This window comes from Macaca thibetana, chromosome 15, assembly GCF_024542745.1.
Source record: "Macaca thibetana thibetana isolate TM-01 chromosome 15, ASM2454274v1, whole genome shotgun sequence".
Classification (NCBI taxonomy): Eukaryota; Metazoa; Chordata; class Mammalia; order Primates; family Cercopithecidae; genus Macaca; species Macaca thibetana.
In genome coordinates, this window is record NC_065592.1 from 53,179,957 (window position 1) to 53,195,024 (window position 15,068).

Consider the following 15,068-nt stretch of genomic DNA (forward strand, 5'->3'; position numbering starts at 1 on the left):
TTCCTCCTCAACCCAGGGGAAGAAGGAGGCTTCTTAGGAACATTATGATCCATGTACCCACTCAGACATTTTCAGTGGATACCGGAAGCTTGGCTCTGTTTAGTTCCGAGAGTTTTCCCTTTGCCAACTCAACAGGACTTTTGAGTTTCCATTTAACAAAACAGAAGTGAGACTGCTAAGCCAGGAATGTGACACATAGAGCACTTTCTATAGTGATTTCTGGATATTATATCTCTTTACCTTCCCAACGGTGGAACCAGTAAGAGATAAACAGCACCATCTTTGAAGTACTGAAAGGCACTTTACAAACATTTCATTATGAAAATGAACCCCAAGGAAAGATTCCTTTGAAATTTAGGAGCAGCAACCCAGAAGCAACAAAAAAGACCATAGTTACTCAAGAAGTACCCAAAGGTATCATTAACGAGGTAAAAGAGCATTTCTTGTCTTGGCCTACCCACTAAGGAAAACAGGGTAATTATAATGGAAGTTAAGCTTGTACCGTTTCTTTTAGAATTAAAAATCCCCCCAAAAATCATTATAGGAAAAATAGAAAATACTGATAGGTGAAAATGAATATTAAAGGGGTAGATATTATAAACAAGGTTCCAGTGAACAATCTTATCTATCTGTTTCCTTGGAATAAATTTCTGAAGACGTGATACCTAGGTCCCAGGGACCGATGCATTCTTTAGGATATTGAAGAGTGCCATATTTCCCTGTAGAAAACATGTCCCAGTTTACTTTCTTCCCAGTAATGCACAAAGGCTCCTGTGTCCTATACCTTACACCTCATTCACATTTTATGTTGTCATTCTCCTTCATTTCTGTCATACTGATGGGAGTGTCTTGTCGTCTTATTTTGCATTTAAAAATGAAGTTAGATTAAACATTTTTCATATTATCTGTAGTATTTCTTCCTTTGTGATGTCAGTTTGTGCCCTTGCCTTTTTTCCAGTGGAGATGTTATCCTTTTTCTTTTGATTAGATATGCTCTTAAAAAAGCATAGTGTTCTAACTTCTACCCCTACCACACAATCAGAAAATCTGTGTTAACTGGAAGTGCTCAGCTTTCTCAGCCATTCTCTTTCCTTCTGGATAGCAAACACTTGGCAGAACTGCAACCATAAATGACTAAAGTAATTGATATCATTCCAGTAAAGCTATTAGAGAGAACAGGCAAAGGCTTTATTAGAGAAATTCATGAAAAATAGCAAGTATATATTTTATGCTTAGTAGCTTGCATGTCCTAACTCCTTAACAAGCTTGTAGTACTATTTTTAATTTGAAACAACTCTGCTGATAGTTATTTTTGCTAAATGGTTTGCACTAACTCATTTTATTGTCTGATCCTTCTACTGATAGCCTGCATATGCCATGATCCACAATTTGTTATTGTTGTTTTAAACATTTCTTCTAACTTCTTGGCTGAAATTTACCTCACTTTTATTATAAGATTTTCTTTGACTATAACATTTGAGCCCTGCACTTGGAATAATCTTGAATCTGAACAGTTTGGCAGCATGTTCTTAATGGCATGAGCAGGAAATTACTTCCAAGGGCAGAACCAGGTACACTGCAGGTACATTTCACCCTTTTTTTGTGCATTTGCATAGCCACAATCTCTGTTAATTCTTGCTTGAAAGTAGATGATTCTGAAATGGGGTAGAGGCGAGAGAGGGAGAGAAAATCCATGTCAGCCAGGTGGTGAATTAATATAGCTGAAGGGCCATACTAGAAAAGTAAATAATCTAGGTAATCTGACTTCAAAGTAACTTTTAAAAAGATAAAAAGATAAAAGATATTAAAGTATTATGTATTATTGGAATAGCTAGTTAAATTAACTCACAGAATGTAGTCTTTTAACTAGGAACATCTAATGTAAAATCGTTCCATATTATGACTCTGGACATTTTATTTCAGGCACATGAAAAACAATAAAAGACAGATACTGTACTATACTTTTCCACAGCGTTTTCCATGCCTTTAGATGTAGGAATCAAACAATATACATCAGGAATTAAGAGTGTGCTACATTAGAATCACAGCATCTCAAAGGTTAAATGAGAGCTTAATGGTCATCTAAGTCAACCATCCATCCAATTTCACTATGGATCTTCACTCTTAAAGTAATGAAATACCATTCTACAAACGGCATCAATTCAAACAAACCAAGCTGAGAAGGAAATGGGCCAGAAATGTCAACCTTTTTCCCCTGAGCAGGAGGGGAAAAATACAAGGGTACTGACTCTAGGGAGCATGTATAAGCTCTTTAAATGTGCTGAGTTTTCATAGGATAAACAATGTTGGCAGCAAAACAGTTAAGTCATTGAAATGTTATCATTTTGCAACATGCTCTGCTCTCTATTCTCTAGCCATTGTCTTGGTGAAGTTCACAGGTGGTAAAAGCTCTTTCAAAATGACCCAAGAAAAGAGGAAGAGAGAATAGAAGATGATGGAGAGGGAATCTTATTCCTTTAAACCTGTCTTAAAGACTTTCTAAGGAGACTCTTGGTCACCCAGAGGATGGTTGTCATTACCTCTCCTTAGAAAGGTGAATATCCCTGATGTTCCGAGACTACCAATCCATCTGAGGACAGGCTTACAGGATAGCACAATAACCCTTAAAAAGAAGATGGAGGAGGCGAAGGAGAAAGAGATTTTGGAGGGAAAAGAAATCTTAATTCCAAAAATATACCTTATTTCCTCCTGAATAGAGCTGTGAATTTGTAAAAGTAGTACAAACATCTTCTGATTTCTACTCGGACAATCTCCCAGGCACAGTCACTGTATTTCTTTTCTTTCAGGAAATTGTCTATCCTGTTGAAATATCTCCTCAGTTCGAGGTTACTCAGCTGGGGGACCCTGGCTTCTGAGGGTTTCATCTCATTTTCTTTCATTTCTTTCATGTCTTCATTTTCATTCTTGTCTTCCTCCAAGCATTGGTTCAGGTACTCTGCTTGCTGATCAAGTCCTATTTGGATTTGTTTGACGTGTCTCTCTTTCCCAGATTTGAAGGTGTGTTGGCTGAAGATGTTGAAGGTCTGTAGGGACATTTCATAGAAGGCCTTCTTGATGTCCCTCTTCATATGCTGGGTGTATTGTAGAAATTCTTGGGGCAACTCAAAAGCTATGTTTTCTCGTAGACATTCTACAGGAAATGAATTGCTCATACTACTCAGAAGTCTCAGATTTTGCCAGGTGACTCTTCTCAGGTGAACATTCAGTAAGTTACAGTCCAGGGATAGGGTGCCAGCAATGAACGTACCCATAAGGAACTCAAGCCACAGACACTTTTGAATCATGTTGGGTATGGTGCTCATTTTTTTGTTTGTTTGTTTCAAGCTAAAAAAAAATCCAGAAGATGTGGATTTGACAATGATGTTTTAAGTACTCCTTCACGTGCCTTTATATACCTGAATATCTTCAGCAGGAGGAGTTTTCTCATTCGTCATTTTACAGTTACGAAGGTTGCGGCTCCTTTCCTTTGCCTCCAAGGCTTTTTTTTTTTTCTTTTTCACTTTGGGTGACTATGCTGACTTTGGAAGTGATACCTGTTTTGTTTTGTTTTGTTTTTTTCTGAAAAATGAGCAAAGTATTACCATCGTGTTACCTTGAATGCCTGGATGCTCTATCCCAGCACTAAGGAATCATCATAACAAGACTGATTTCAGAAAGCCAAAAGCTGAGTCCATGCACTCACTCACTCACTCACCCAAATCTATTACATAAGAGGGAGTGATCCTTCATGAAAATATATTTTTTGTACCTGGCGCTATAGCCAAACATCCTGTCTCATTGAGTTAATCACAGACATTGACCGAATGACTGATTATTTGATTGCTAGGTCACCAGAGCACAATATAGTTTAGGTTTTTCCGATTTTGTTAAATTAAGCTTCTATATTTGGATATTTTCTTTTTTTGATTTTTCTGGATCCCCAAAAAGATGAAGAATAGAGTTGGTCGATTTAGCATGGCACTCACTAAGTAGAAGACTAAGCTGGCTTGGTTTTCTGTTGCATTAGAAAATATTGATAATCTCTAAATATCCTTTTCTTCAGTTAAATTCATCCTTGACTTAGCCTTCCCTATGCCTCTGATACCTTCCTTAAAAGTCCTGGAGGGGGTTTTATATTTGAGAATATCTTTCCGCCTCATTAACTTCTCTCTTGTAGTATCATTTCTTCTTGCCTGGTGGCTCTGGATTCTGTAAAAGCTTTTGTTTGCTCCTGTGTTTGTTGTGCACTGAGAAGGTATGTGAGTAGGAGGTCACCCATTTAGCTAAGTGAATTCCTAGCTGGACCAATGTTACTGTGGTAATGATGGCTATCTATTGTTTATAGTTTTTACTTTGTTTGACCAAATAACCTTCCTCTGATTATGGTTAAAGCAAATGGATTCTTTTCTCCAGGAAAGTAAAATGGGTTGTCATTAAACAAAGGTAGCTTATTATATCTTCTTACAAAAAAAAGATATACATTAATTTGCAATTAAGTCATTGTACAATGGCAAATAGCCACAGTTCCACAAACATCGCAGACTTTCATTGAAAAGTTGGCTTAAAAAGTTCTTGTCTAAATCAGTTGACTGCGCCAAAGGCTAATTGTGGGTAAGTGGGATTTCTTAAAATCCTGGCTTTTGGGAAAGGTTTCTATTTCCTGTGAAAAATAAATTATATATATTATTCTACATGTTCTATTTACATAAATTCTGATTTCATGGGCAGATTTCTTGGGGTGACCAAATTTGAAAAATATTAAGAAAACAAGCCCTTTTATATAGCATTATAAATTGACACAACCTTCCTAGACAGGAAAGTGGTGATATGGATCAAAAGCCTTAAAAGTGTATATAGTATTTGACTCAGCAGTTGTTCCTCTAGGAATTGATTCCCCAGAAATAATGATGATGCCCTTAAAGACTTAGCTGTAAGGAAGTTTGTCACAGTAAAAAATGGAAAACAATTTTAATGTTCAGCAATAAATACTTAAGTAAGCCATCAGTAGAAAACATATATGTAAGCACTAAAAATTATGTGTGAGAATATATTTGGTCACTTGGATAGATACACTTTGTAGCTTAATAAAACAAGCTTATATTTGCATATAGAGGCTGATACCACTTTTGTTAAATATAGACATATGCATATATATACAGAAAAAAAGTCTTGATATACATACAAAAATTTTGAGTCGTTATCTCTAACTGGAAGAATAATGGGTGGTTTTTATTTTTATATTTTTATTTACCTGGATTTTTTTAAGTTTTCTGTGGTCAGCAAGTATTTCTTTTTCTTTTTCTTTTTTTTTTTTTTTTTTTTTTTTTTGAGACGGAGTCTTGCTCTGTCGCCAGGCTGGAGTGCAGTGGCACAATCTCCTGCCTCAGCCTCCCAAGTAACTGGGATTGCAGGCACGCGTCACTATGCCTGGTTAATTTTTTGTATTTTAGTAGAGATGGAGTTTCACCATGTTGGCCAAGACGGTCTCGAGCTCCTGACCTCGTGATCCGACTGCCTCAGCCTCCCAAAGTGTTGGGATTACAGGCGTGAGCCACTGTACCCGGCCAAGCATTTCTTACTTAATAAGAGAAGGCTGTTTTTAAAAGAAGATACATTAAAAAAGGAAAAATTATTATACATCTGAAATGCAATCAATACTACTTTATTTGTTTAAACATTTCTACTCTAGAGTATTTTAAAAGAAAATGTGGATTCTCCCTAAGGCTCAGTTCCAATCAGTTGATATGAATAACATACAGTATGTGGGAATATACTATTCTTGCAGCCATGTTTATGCATGTATATATACTTATAATTACACACACACACACATACACACACACACACACACACACAGATTCTATAAAGTGCAAAGCCTCTCTGAGGGCCATAGCTTTTTACATACCTCATATAACTTCTCTACCTAAAACTTCTTGAACTGTTCCAATTAGAACTACTTGTTCCCCATTTTGCTTTTACAATGCCTTGGCCTCCTTAAGCATGGGTTTAAAAAAATAGATACTTGTATAACTGTGGGTCTCCCAATTTAGTGCATTCCCCCACTTCCCTGAAATTGCCCATTGTGCTTAGTATACATTTCACTAGTTTGAGACAGTTCAGTGATACTAATCAAGCTAAAAGATTGTTCAGTTCTGTTACTGTGGTAAGTTCTGCTCATAGGTGTTGGAGATGACTGCACATTTGGCTATTGTCAGTCATCTTGAAGTTACCTGTATTTTCGGCCATGCACAGTTTTGTCATCTTTAGCCCTCTCACCCCAAATTTCCTAACTTTACTATAATTCCATATTATATTCTCATTTATCTAAAAATGTACTTTTATGTTTACAACATTTCGGCAACTGGCGTAGGTCCTGAAGAAGGAGGAAGAAGTTGTAGTGCATGATCTCAAGGAGCCTGTGGTTGAAGAAGCAGGCATGTTCTGAGTGTTTTAGGCAGGAAGAGTAATTCTTAGGATTTCCCAAGAGCATGGACTCCATCCCCCATGTTCTGTAACGTTAGTAGATGCTGATGTTGACAATATTCATGACAAGGAAAGATGGTTGGCATACACATCTGTCCCTCTGCCATCATTAGGATTGCCTGTCTTCGCAAATAAAAATATAGAACACTCATGCAACATTTGGGACATACCTACTAAAAAGTCATTCATTGTTTTTCTGAAATTCAGATTTAACTAGGTGTCTTTATTTTATCTGGCAACCCTATCCACCGTGCAAGCTCCCATTGACCTCTCAGAGCAGAGCTCAGACATGACATCCCCTGCAGAAAGTCATTCCTCTGCTACTTTTCCTCCTCCTGCAGAGTTGCATTTGATTGCATTTCTCTATGCTGGCTTTACATGTGCACATAACCCTAACAAGTATACATGGCAAAAAGGTCACCCGTCATACTAAAACAAAATAATACGGACACACACAAACATACACACACTTGTACACTCACATATAATCACTCTGATTAGAAGCATTATTGAATGATCAGTCACTGGTTATACCTTTGTTCTGTTCTGTAAATACCAGAGGTATTGAATGTATCTCAAAAATATAATCAGAAAATTGAAAACAATGACAGTGTAAGGAAACATTTTGACTCCTAAATTTGTCTGGCATAACTGCTCAATTTGTCATCAGCAGGCATGCACTGACATGCTAACATGGTTTCCATGATATCTGTTCTTATTTCCCTGGCATGACTTGAGATCATTTATACATGTTCAGGCTTTCCTCAGAGGGAGGGCTGGTTAGCAGGGGCTGCTCTGTTGCTTATGGAATTGTGTGGTGTCTATGTGGATTATGAGGTTAACTGTAATGGACAAGGCAGAATTTGACAAAATGGAGATGAGACATTTCAGTCTAGACAATATAGCTGTGATTCAGTTGAGGGGCATTTGGCACCTGCTGATAAGATTTATTGCTCTCCATGAAAAGACAAGTTTTGAATCAGGGCAAGAGTAACACATTGATCATCCGTATTACTCAATCCTTGAATGTACATTGTTCCATTTGTAGGGCCATTAGGCGGTTGAGCCCAGTAGAGAGCCCAGGAAAGGGAAGCCTTGTGTCCAGGCCTAGCAGTACTTCCCATGGGACACGCAGAGGATGGTCACCACAATGTTTTGTGCAGCTATTTTATCCTCAGACGAACCCAGTCACCTCTGGCAACTTGATGTTTCACTCATTCTCACTGCCTCAGCATTGTGGTCAGCCTCATTTGGAGCCAGCTTGTCTTCTGGTCCCTTTCTTGGCTCTTCTCTTAATGATGATCCTTGATAGAGAAACTGATAATGACTATACAGGGAATACTGTGAATATGTGCATATGGTAAAAATTCAAACACCTCAGGGCAAGTGAAAGCTTTGCCTAACAGCTCGGCCTCCTGTCATCCTCCTCTCCTCCCCTGCGGCAACTACAGTTATCAGTTTGGTGTGTGTCCTTGTTTGATACCTTTCTCTCTACTAAGCAATAAGTTCTATGAGGGAAGGTATAACAACTGGCTCGTTGGCTTTCTCTTAAATGACCATAGGGAATAGGAGAGACCTGGATCATATCCATGGGTGGCAGTAGGAGGACTTGTATATATATTTTTTATATTGACAATACAGGATTATAAAAATTGTGATATGCTTTGAGGTTGAATCCTAGAAGTATATCTTTGTGACTGTATATAGGATATCATTTGGAGATGATGTTAAAAATCTATATTATCAGCCCTTTATGGATATGAGGTCCTGTGAGAGAGCCAGGCTATCACAGCACCTGGCCCATAGTAGGTTCTTAATAATTATTTGTTGGGTAACCGAATGATGATAATGAAGCCATGTCTTAATGACAGTAAAGTTATTTGATGGTTTAGTTCTTTTTGTGTAGGGATATGGGGAGGACAAAGTCAGACATTGGGGAAAATTGAGGCATTTACAGAGTGGTAGATGGCAACTTAGGTGTCCATTTAATGTCCTGTACTACTTCTGGTGCATTCTCCTTGGGACTCCCCAAGGCTGGTTAGATCATGAGCACTTTTGTACCTCTCCTCTAGTGATATCACACAGTTTTGTATTGCTTGGGTGATTCATATTTCTTCCCCTCCAGAAGAAAAACGTGTCTTTCTTAGTTTTGTATCCATGGCACCTCTTACACAGTAAATGTTTGTTTAATCAAAAACTGCCGTGTGACTCCTTATAGTTCTCAAATCTGATTGAGTTATAACCTGTATAGGCAAAACTGCAAGAAGTTCTAAGTCCATTCCTCTCCACCACCCCCTTTTGCCGCTTTTTTGTACATGATGCTCCCTGTAGCTGTCGTTTAATTGTATCAATCTTAGAGGGGCTTTTTGGACAAACTAATATCCAGTTGTCTTTTCCAGCCCAGCTGAAGATTATGCATATAGTAACTTCCCGCCCAGGAATAATTTGAGCTGTTAGAAAAGAATCCCTGATAAAAAGAAATGTAGCGTGGTGGAATAAGGATTTCAGTAAGTAAATGTGCACCATCAGTAAAACCTACTCTCTGTTTTAGGATTACCAAAACAGCCTCCAGCCCCATCCTCATTTCAGTGTTGATTTCCCTGGGTCCTTTTGAGCCCGAATGGGGCTTTTGCTTCTGAGGGTGTTAATAAGAATTTCAGATGGCAGACATGAAAGATGGATGTTACCTACCAGAATAATCCTCTTTACTCAGTGAATATATGTGGATTTTTTCCTAGACCATGTCCAATAGTGGATATCTATTATGCTAGATAATAGTTGGGAAGAAATGATGAGAGTGCAGTGGATGATGGACAGAAATGTCCTCTTGTCTTTAAAAGGAGTTGGCTTTGTAGAGATGAAGACAGTGTGTTCTTTTAATCACTGTCAGCTTGCATGTGGTCATAAGGTTTCTTGACATTTCTGAAGAACAAAGAAAGGTATTATGATAGAAAAATTTAAGTTGGCCTTACTTAGCCTGGCAGAGGATTCACATGCTGCAAATTTAAGGATTTCTTAAGTGTCTTAACAATGCCTGAGGTTGGGGGTGGTATCTGGGAATAATCTTCTAGAGCAAGGGGGTGGAGTAAGGGGGGAGCGGTCTCTTTTCTTCCTGCCAGCCTCCCTCCTCCCAGGTAACCTGAGAAGCTTGGAATGGGTTTCCTGAGAGATGCTAGAGTTTTTCCAATGTCTGAAATTAAGTTATTTATATACTCACTTACTTGTTTTCTTTGTTTTCCATTTTATCCCTGGTGTTTAGCACACAGCATACATTCGATAAATATTTACTGAATGAATAGGTATGCATTTCATTATTTTATCTTATGAGTATATTCTAATCTAAATTGAATATTAGATCAGTTCAGTAATTCTACCTCTTTTTTTTGTTTTGTTTTGTTTTGTTTTCTGAGACAGAATCTTGCTCTGTCAGCCAGGCTATAGTGCAGTGGCATGAACTCTGCTCACTGCAACCTCCGTCTCCCGGGCTCAAGCAATTCTCCTGCCTCAGCCTCCCGAGTAGCTGGAATTACAGGCGTGTGCCACCACGCCCGGCTAATTTTTGTATTTTTAGTAGAGACTGGGTTTCACCATGTTGGCCAGGCTGGTCTGGAACTCCTGACCTCAGGTAATCCACCCGCCTTGGCCTCCCAAAGTGCTGGGATTACAGGTGTGAGCCACCGTGCCCAGTCAATTCTACTTCTTGATAGAACCGTGTAACTTTGAGCAAGTCGCTTAAGCATTCTGTGCTTTATCTGTAAGCAAGGCTAATAAGAGTACCTATTTCAAAGTGTGATTGTGGAGATGTAAAGTGCTGAGAAAGTACCTAGTATATAGAATGTGAACAATAAATGATAATTATCATCATCATCTGTTGCCTACAGTGCTAGACACAATGCTAAATTCCAAGAATACAAGGGCAAACAAGACAAATATAGTCCCTTGCAGAGGTTCCTGGAGGCAGCGATACCTACTCTTAATCTTAAAAGGCAAGAGTTGATGAGAGTTTGAACTAGGAGAGTGATAGCAAGTATCAAGACGATAATTACTTAGAAGGTAAGGTTGGCAAGTTTTGGAAATTGATTTGGAATGGGAGGCAGGGGTGAGAAGGAGGAAACAGACTAGGGAGAAACTCAGTTTTCTAGCTAGGTATATGGTTGTGCCACCAACTGAGAGATAGCCTATGGGAGGAGGAGCAGGCTTAGGGGAGCAACTGGTGAGTTCTGTTATAGACAAGTTGCTTTGAATTGTCTGAGATAGCTAAGTGGAGATGTCTATCCAGCAGTTGGATATATGGCTTAAACTAGAGCAGAAGACTGATGCTGGCAGGAGAGATAGATTTGAAGGTATCCACAGAAGCTGTAATAAGACTATAAGAATCAGTGGGTCTGTCCAGAGACAATATATAGGGAATGGAATGAAGTGGGTCTGTGTCAGAACCCTAAGAATATGCTATGTTACAGTAGGCAGCAGAAGAGGAAACTGAAGAGGATGGTCACAGGCATAAGGAGAATGAGGGTGGAATATTCTGTTTTTTGTTTTTGTTTTTTTTTTGTCTCTGCATCTTTGCCCAGATGACTCCACAGAATTCTCATCATAACACTATAATCCAGCTATTCTTAGTTAAGCTCTATTTGCCAATGTTGATCTAGACCTAATGCCCTCCTGTTGATGTGATTCTTTAAGCTCAGAAAGAAGAATTAACTCATGAAGTCTACAGTCAAACCCTTTGGGCTATTTTAGTATATGCCTCCCCTGAAATACATCTCACTGCCAGGCATGCATGTGTGGAGTTCTTGGCAGTCACCACTTGGACTGCAAGTTCGCCTGGTTTCTTTACTTCTGCCACTTGCGCTGTAGGAGTATGGGGATGAATTCATTTCCCAGGGTTGCTATAACAAATCACCATAACCTAGGTGGCTTAGAACAATGAAAATTTATTCTCTCATAGTCCTAGAGTCTGGAAGTCCAAAATCAGAGTGCCATCAGGATAATGCTCCTGCCATAGCCTCTAAACAAGAATCCTTCCTTGCCTCTTCTAGCTTCTGGTACTTGCTGATAGTCCTTAGTGTTCTTTGGTTTCTAGATGCATCATCTCTGCCTCCATAGTTACATGACATTCTTCATGCATCTGTGTGTCCCTTCATGTGGCCCTTTAATGGCCTTCTTATCAGCATACTACTTGTTACACTTAGTACCTACCCTAATCCAGTATGACATCTTCTTAATTTGATTACATTTGCAAAGACTTTTGTTTCCAAAGAAGGCCACATTATAGGTATTGGGGGTTAGAACTTAAGTATATTTTTTGGGGAGACACAGTTCAATCCATGACAGGGGATATGGTACAGGGAGCCTTAATGGGGAGAGGATCTTGCAATAAATCTAGCCTGTTGTAAAGAATGGCTTGGAGACATTGAGCTAGTGTGGAAGTGTTTAACCATAGGTCTTTGTTAGACAGAAATGTGGTATATGAATAGATAGTGTTAGTTCTTATAAGCCTGTCAACATGATAAGCCAGATGTTGTCTTTAAGTATTCTTTGGTAACAATCTATATAGCTATTAATAATAATAAAGAATAATTTTAATTTAACAATTATTAAGTGCCAATGCTCTAAATACATTCTCTTTAATTCCCAGTTACTATACAATGTACATGATACTAGCTCCAGTTTAAAGAGGAGGAAATGGAAACTGGGAACTATAGAGCAACTTAACCAACGTCACAGAGCTAGAAATCCACAGAATCAGGATTCAAAACCACATCTGTCTGAGGCCACATTGTCTTTTTAGAGGACTAGGGTCGTAAAGGGTTTGGGTTAAAATCCACTGTGTGTATCTATGCACTAATAGCCATTTTCATTCTCAGAATAATTTGAAACCATTTATATGATACAGGAGAACAAAGATTAGTTAAAGAAATCAGAACTGAGGGAAAACAAGAGTGAAAAAGCAAGATGAAGTCAGGGGCACAGTTCAAATGTAAGAACGCATGCCATAATATCCAGTGTCAATAGTATAGAGGGTTGCAAATCTCAGGACTTCCTACAAGGAAAGAGATAATATAATCTGTTAAAGTATTTATAGTATCCAAAAGGCCAAATGAAGCAACAACAAAACCAAGTCTTCAGGAGAAGCAAAGCTTTTCTTGGTACTGAGTTCTGGGAGGAATTTCTCCTGTGGGCCTTCAAAGAGGGAGCACCGTGAGATGTCCTGAGCAAAGACCCTAGTAACTTCTTTACAGGAGTTACCACTAGCACATGCATGGAAGGGCTAATTCTTACAACCTCCCTCCGTGTAGGCTGCTGTCTCCTTGCCAACAGGCATGCAGTTCCTTGGCAGACATTCTGCAGAGGTTGTTGGTTTTTCTCATGTTGAGCTACAGAAAGGACTTCAGCTGCTCTGCTGGCTTGGGATAGCATTTCTTCATCATGGCCCAAAGTGGGGAAAAGCGTGGTCACACATGTTGGCATTCTCAGGGGTGTTCAATGTGGAAAGACTGCCCTGACATTTAAAGAGCCCTTGCCTAGATCTGATCCTGCATTTCCTATTATATATACAGAGGAACTTCTGGAAAAATAATCTGTAGACACAACTCTCTTTAATTTAGTCAGAACTGGGAAAACAAAACTATTCTGTCAGATTGACCCAGTGTCATAAACAAGAATGAAGTGCGTGCTGGATTTCCACACTGTCAGAGGTTTGATTTGCTCTATGTCCTCTAAAGGAATAGTTCCAGATATAGGAATCTAAGGAAGCAACTTGTGGTCTTTTTTGTTGTTGTTGTGTTTTGTTTGTTTGTTTGTTTGTTTGAGCTTGTGGTCTTATTCTGCATTGAGTTGACTTTATTTTCTCTGAAAGAGCTTCTTCATAAATTGGATGTTTTAAAATTAAAAACCAGGATAGCCTTATGTCTTCAAATATTATAGCTAATTAAATACTGGGATATCCTCTTGAAATTACTAATCTTGCATAATTGAGTTTTTTTCCTTTAAGAGTAGAACTCACTGTGTGGAAAGAGCCATATGAATGGTCCCAGAGTTAAAGCTTCTTTATATTCCCAGGAGAGATGTACTTAAGGAGAAATTGGGATTGCCCTATATATATCCCTGCCAGAATCACTCATTGCTAAATGTGATAATATGGTTTCTCATGGATGGTTCCAGTTGTTGGGTCAAATAATTCTGAAAGTATCTACTACATGTTTATTCCATCCATCCACCCACCCATCCATCTGTCCATCCATCCATCCATCCATCCATCCCTCCATCCATCCATCCATCTGTTTGTCCATCCTTTCATCTCCAAGGAGATGATGCCTGACACAGGTAGTAAAAAAAATGGGGGAACTTCATGTCCTCATAGTGTGTCCAAGTCTTCAAACAACAACAATAAAATTACAGGGCTTTATAAGTGCTATAAAGCAAATAAACAGGGCAAGAAGGTAACTAGGGGAGGTGATGGATGAGTTAAGACCTGAAGGGTGAAGAGCAGTCAGCTGTGCACAAAGCTGGAAGGGAGCATTTTGGACGGAGGGAACAGCAAGTTCACAGGCCCTGATGGGCAGAGCTCAGGATATTTAAGGGATACAAAGGAGATTAGTTGGGCTGGAGTGAAGGGAATGGAGAGGTTGGTACTAGGATAGGTTGGGACTGGCAGGCACAGCAGGCCATGATGGAGTTCCAGTTTTATTCTAAGACCAGTTAAAACATATGAAAGCATTTCAAACAAGAGAGTGGTATGATATGATGTGTGCTTGAAGGAGATCCCTTTCGGGGCCTTGTAGGGGAACAATTTGGAGAAGGGGCTAGAGTAGAAACAAGGAGGCCAGGTTGAGGGCAGATATTTCAGTAGGCCTGGTGAGAGTTGTGACCTAGATTAAGGTGGGAGCAGTAGAGATGGAAAGAATAAGACTGGTATGAGGCATGTTGTTAGTATGTTACTTAGGATGTATTTGGGTTGAGGTTAATATCTATGATCACCAAAGGCAGTTTTCCAGAAGTACCATTGATAATATATTTGATTATGAGATCTTTACTGAATTAACATGATAGTTTTTTGGTAATCAGTAAATAATCTTATTTGGCATTTGATCTTTAACTGGATGGCCTTAAACTAGGTTAGCTCCCTTATACTTTAGCCAATGATATAAATAATTTACTTAATTGGTCTTAGGTTGAGGTTGAGGCTTGAATTTCCCAGGTTTGGCCTGAGGCTTAAATTTCTTAGAGTATCCCCTGATGTACTTTTCTGTGTGTGCACAGAACAAATGCATATTCCTATACATTATAACATTTAGATAAAATAATGTTTTTCATGATTGATTTAAACCATGGATAACTACAGTCAAATCATAATGGAATATAATCATATAATTATGAAGTTAAGAAAGTGATCCCAATCTATTATTTACTAAATATAGATGAGAACCTAGAGCTGACAATGCCAATTCTAATTTGATTTGAAAATAAAAACCCAGAAATGTCTATCTGCACTAATGCTCCTACACAAACTATACCCCATGAAACAGTAGTGTTTAATAGGGTGAATCAAGATGTCCCTGCTACTAGAGTCAAGCAATGCTAGC

At 38.7% G+C, this 15,068-nt stretch overlaps 2 protein-coding genes across 3 annotated transcripts in view; one reads left to right on the forward strand and one right to left on the reverse strand.

The window, feature by feature from the left end:
- Positions 1-15,068, forward strand: part of MOB3B (MOB kinase activator 3B) — a 213,583-nt gene that overhangs the window by 2,053 nt on the left and 196,462 nt on the right. The window lies entirely within an intron of this gene.
- Positions 2,699-3,383, reverse strand: IFNK (interferon kappa). Its single transcript, XM_050761656.1, has one exon. It carries the CDS (start codon positions 3,321-3,323, stop codon positions 2,700-2,702), a length of 624 nt encoding a protein of 207 aa, XP_050617613.1. The 5' UTR covers positions 3,324-3,383; the 3' UTR covers position 2,699.

Coding starts and splice junctions, on each gene's coding strand:
- IFNK (XM_050761656.1), bottom strand. CDS start 3,323: ATGAGCACCATACCCAACATGATTCAAAAGTGTCTGTGGCTTGAGTTC.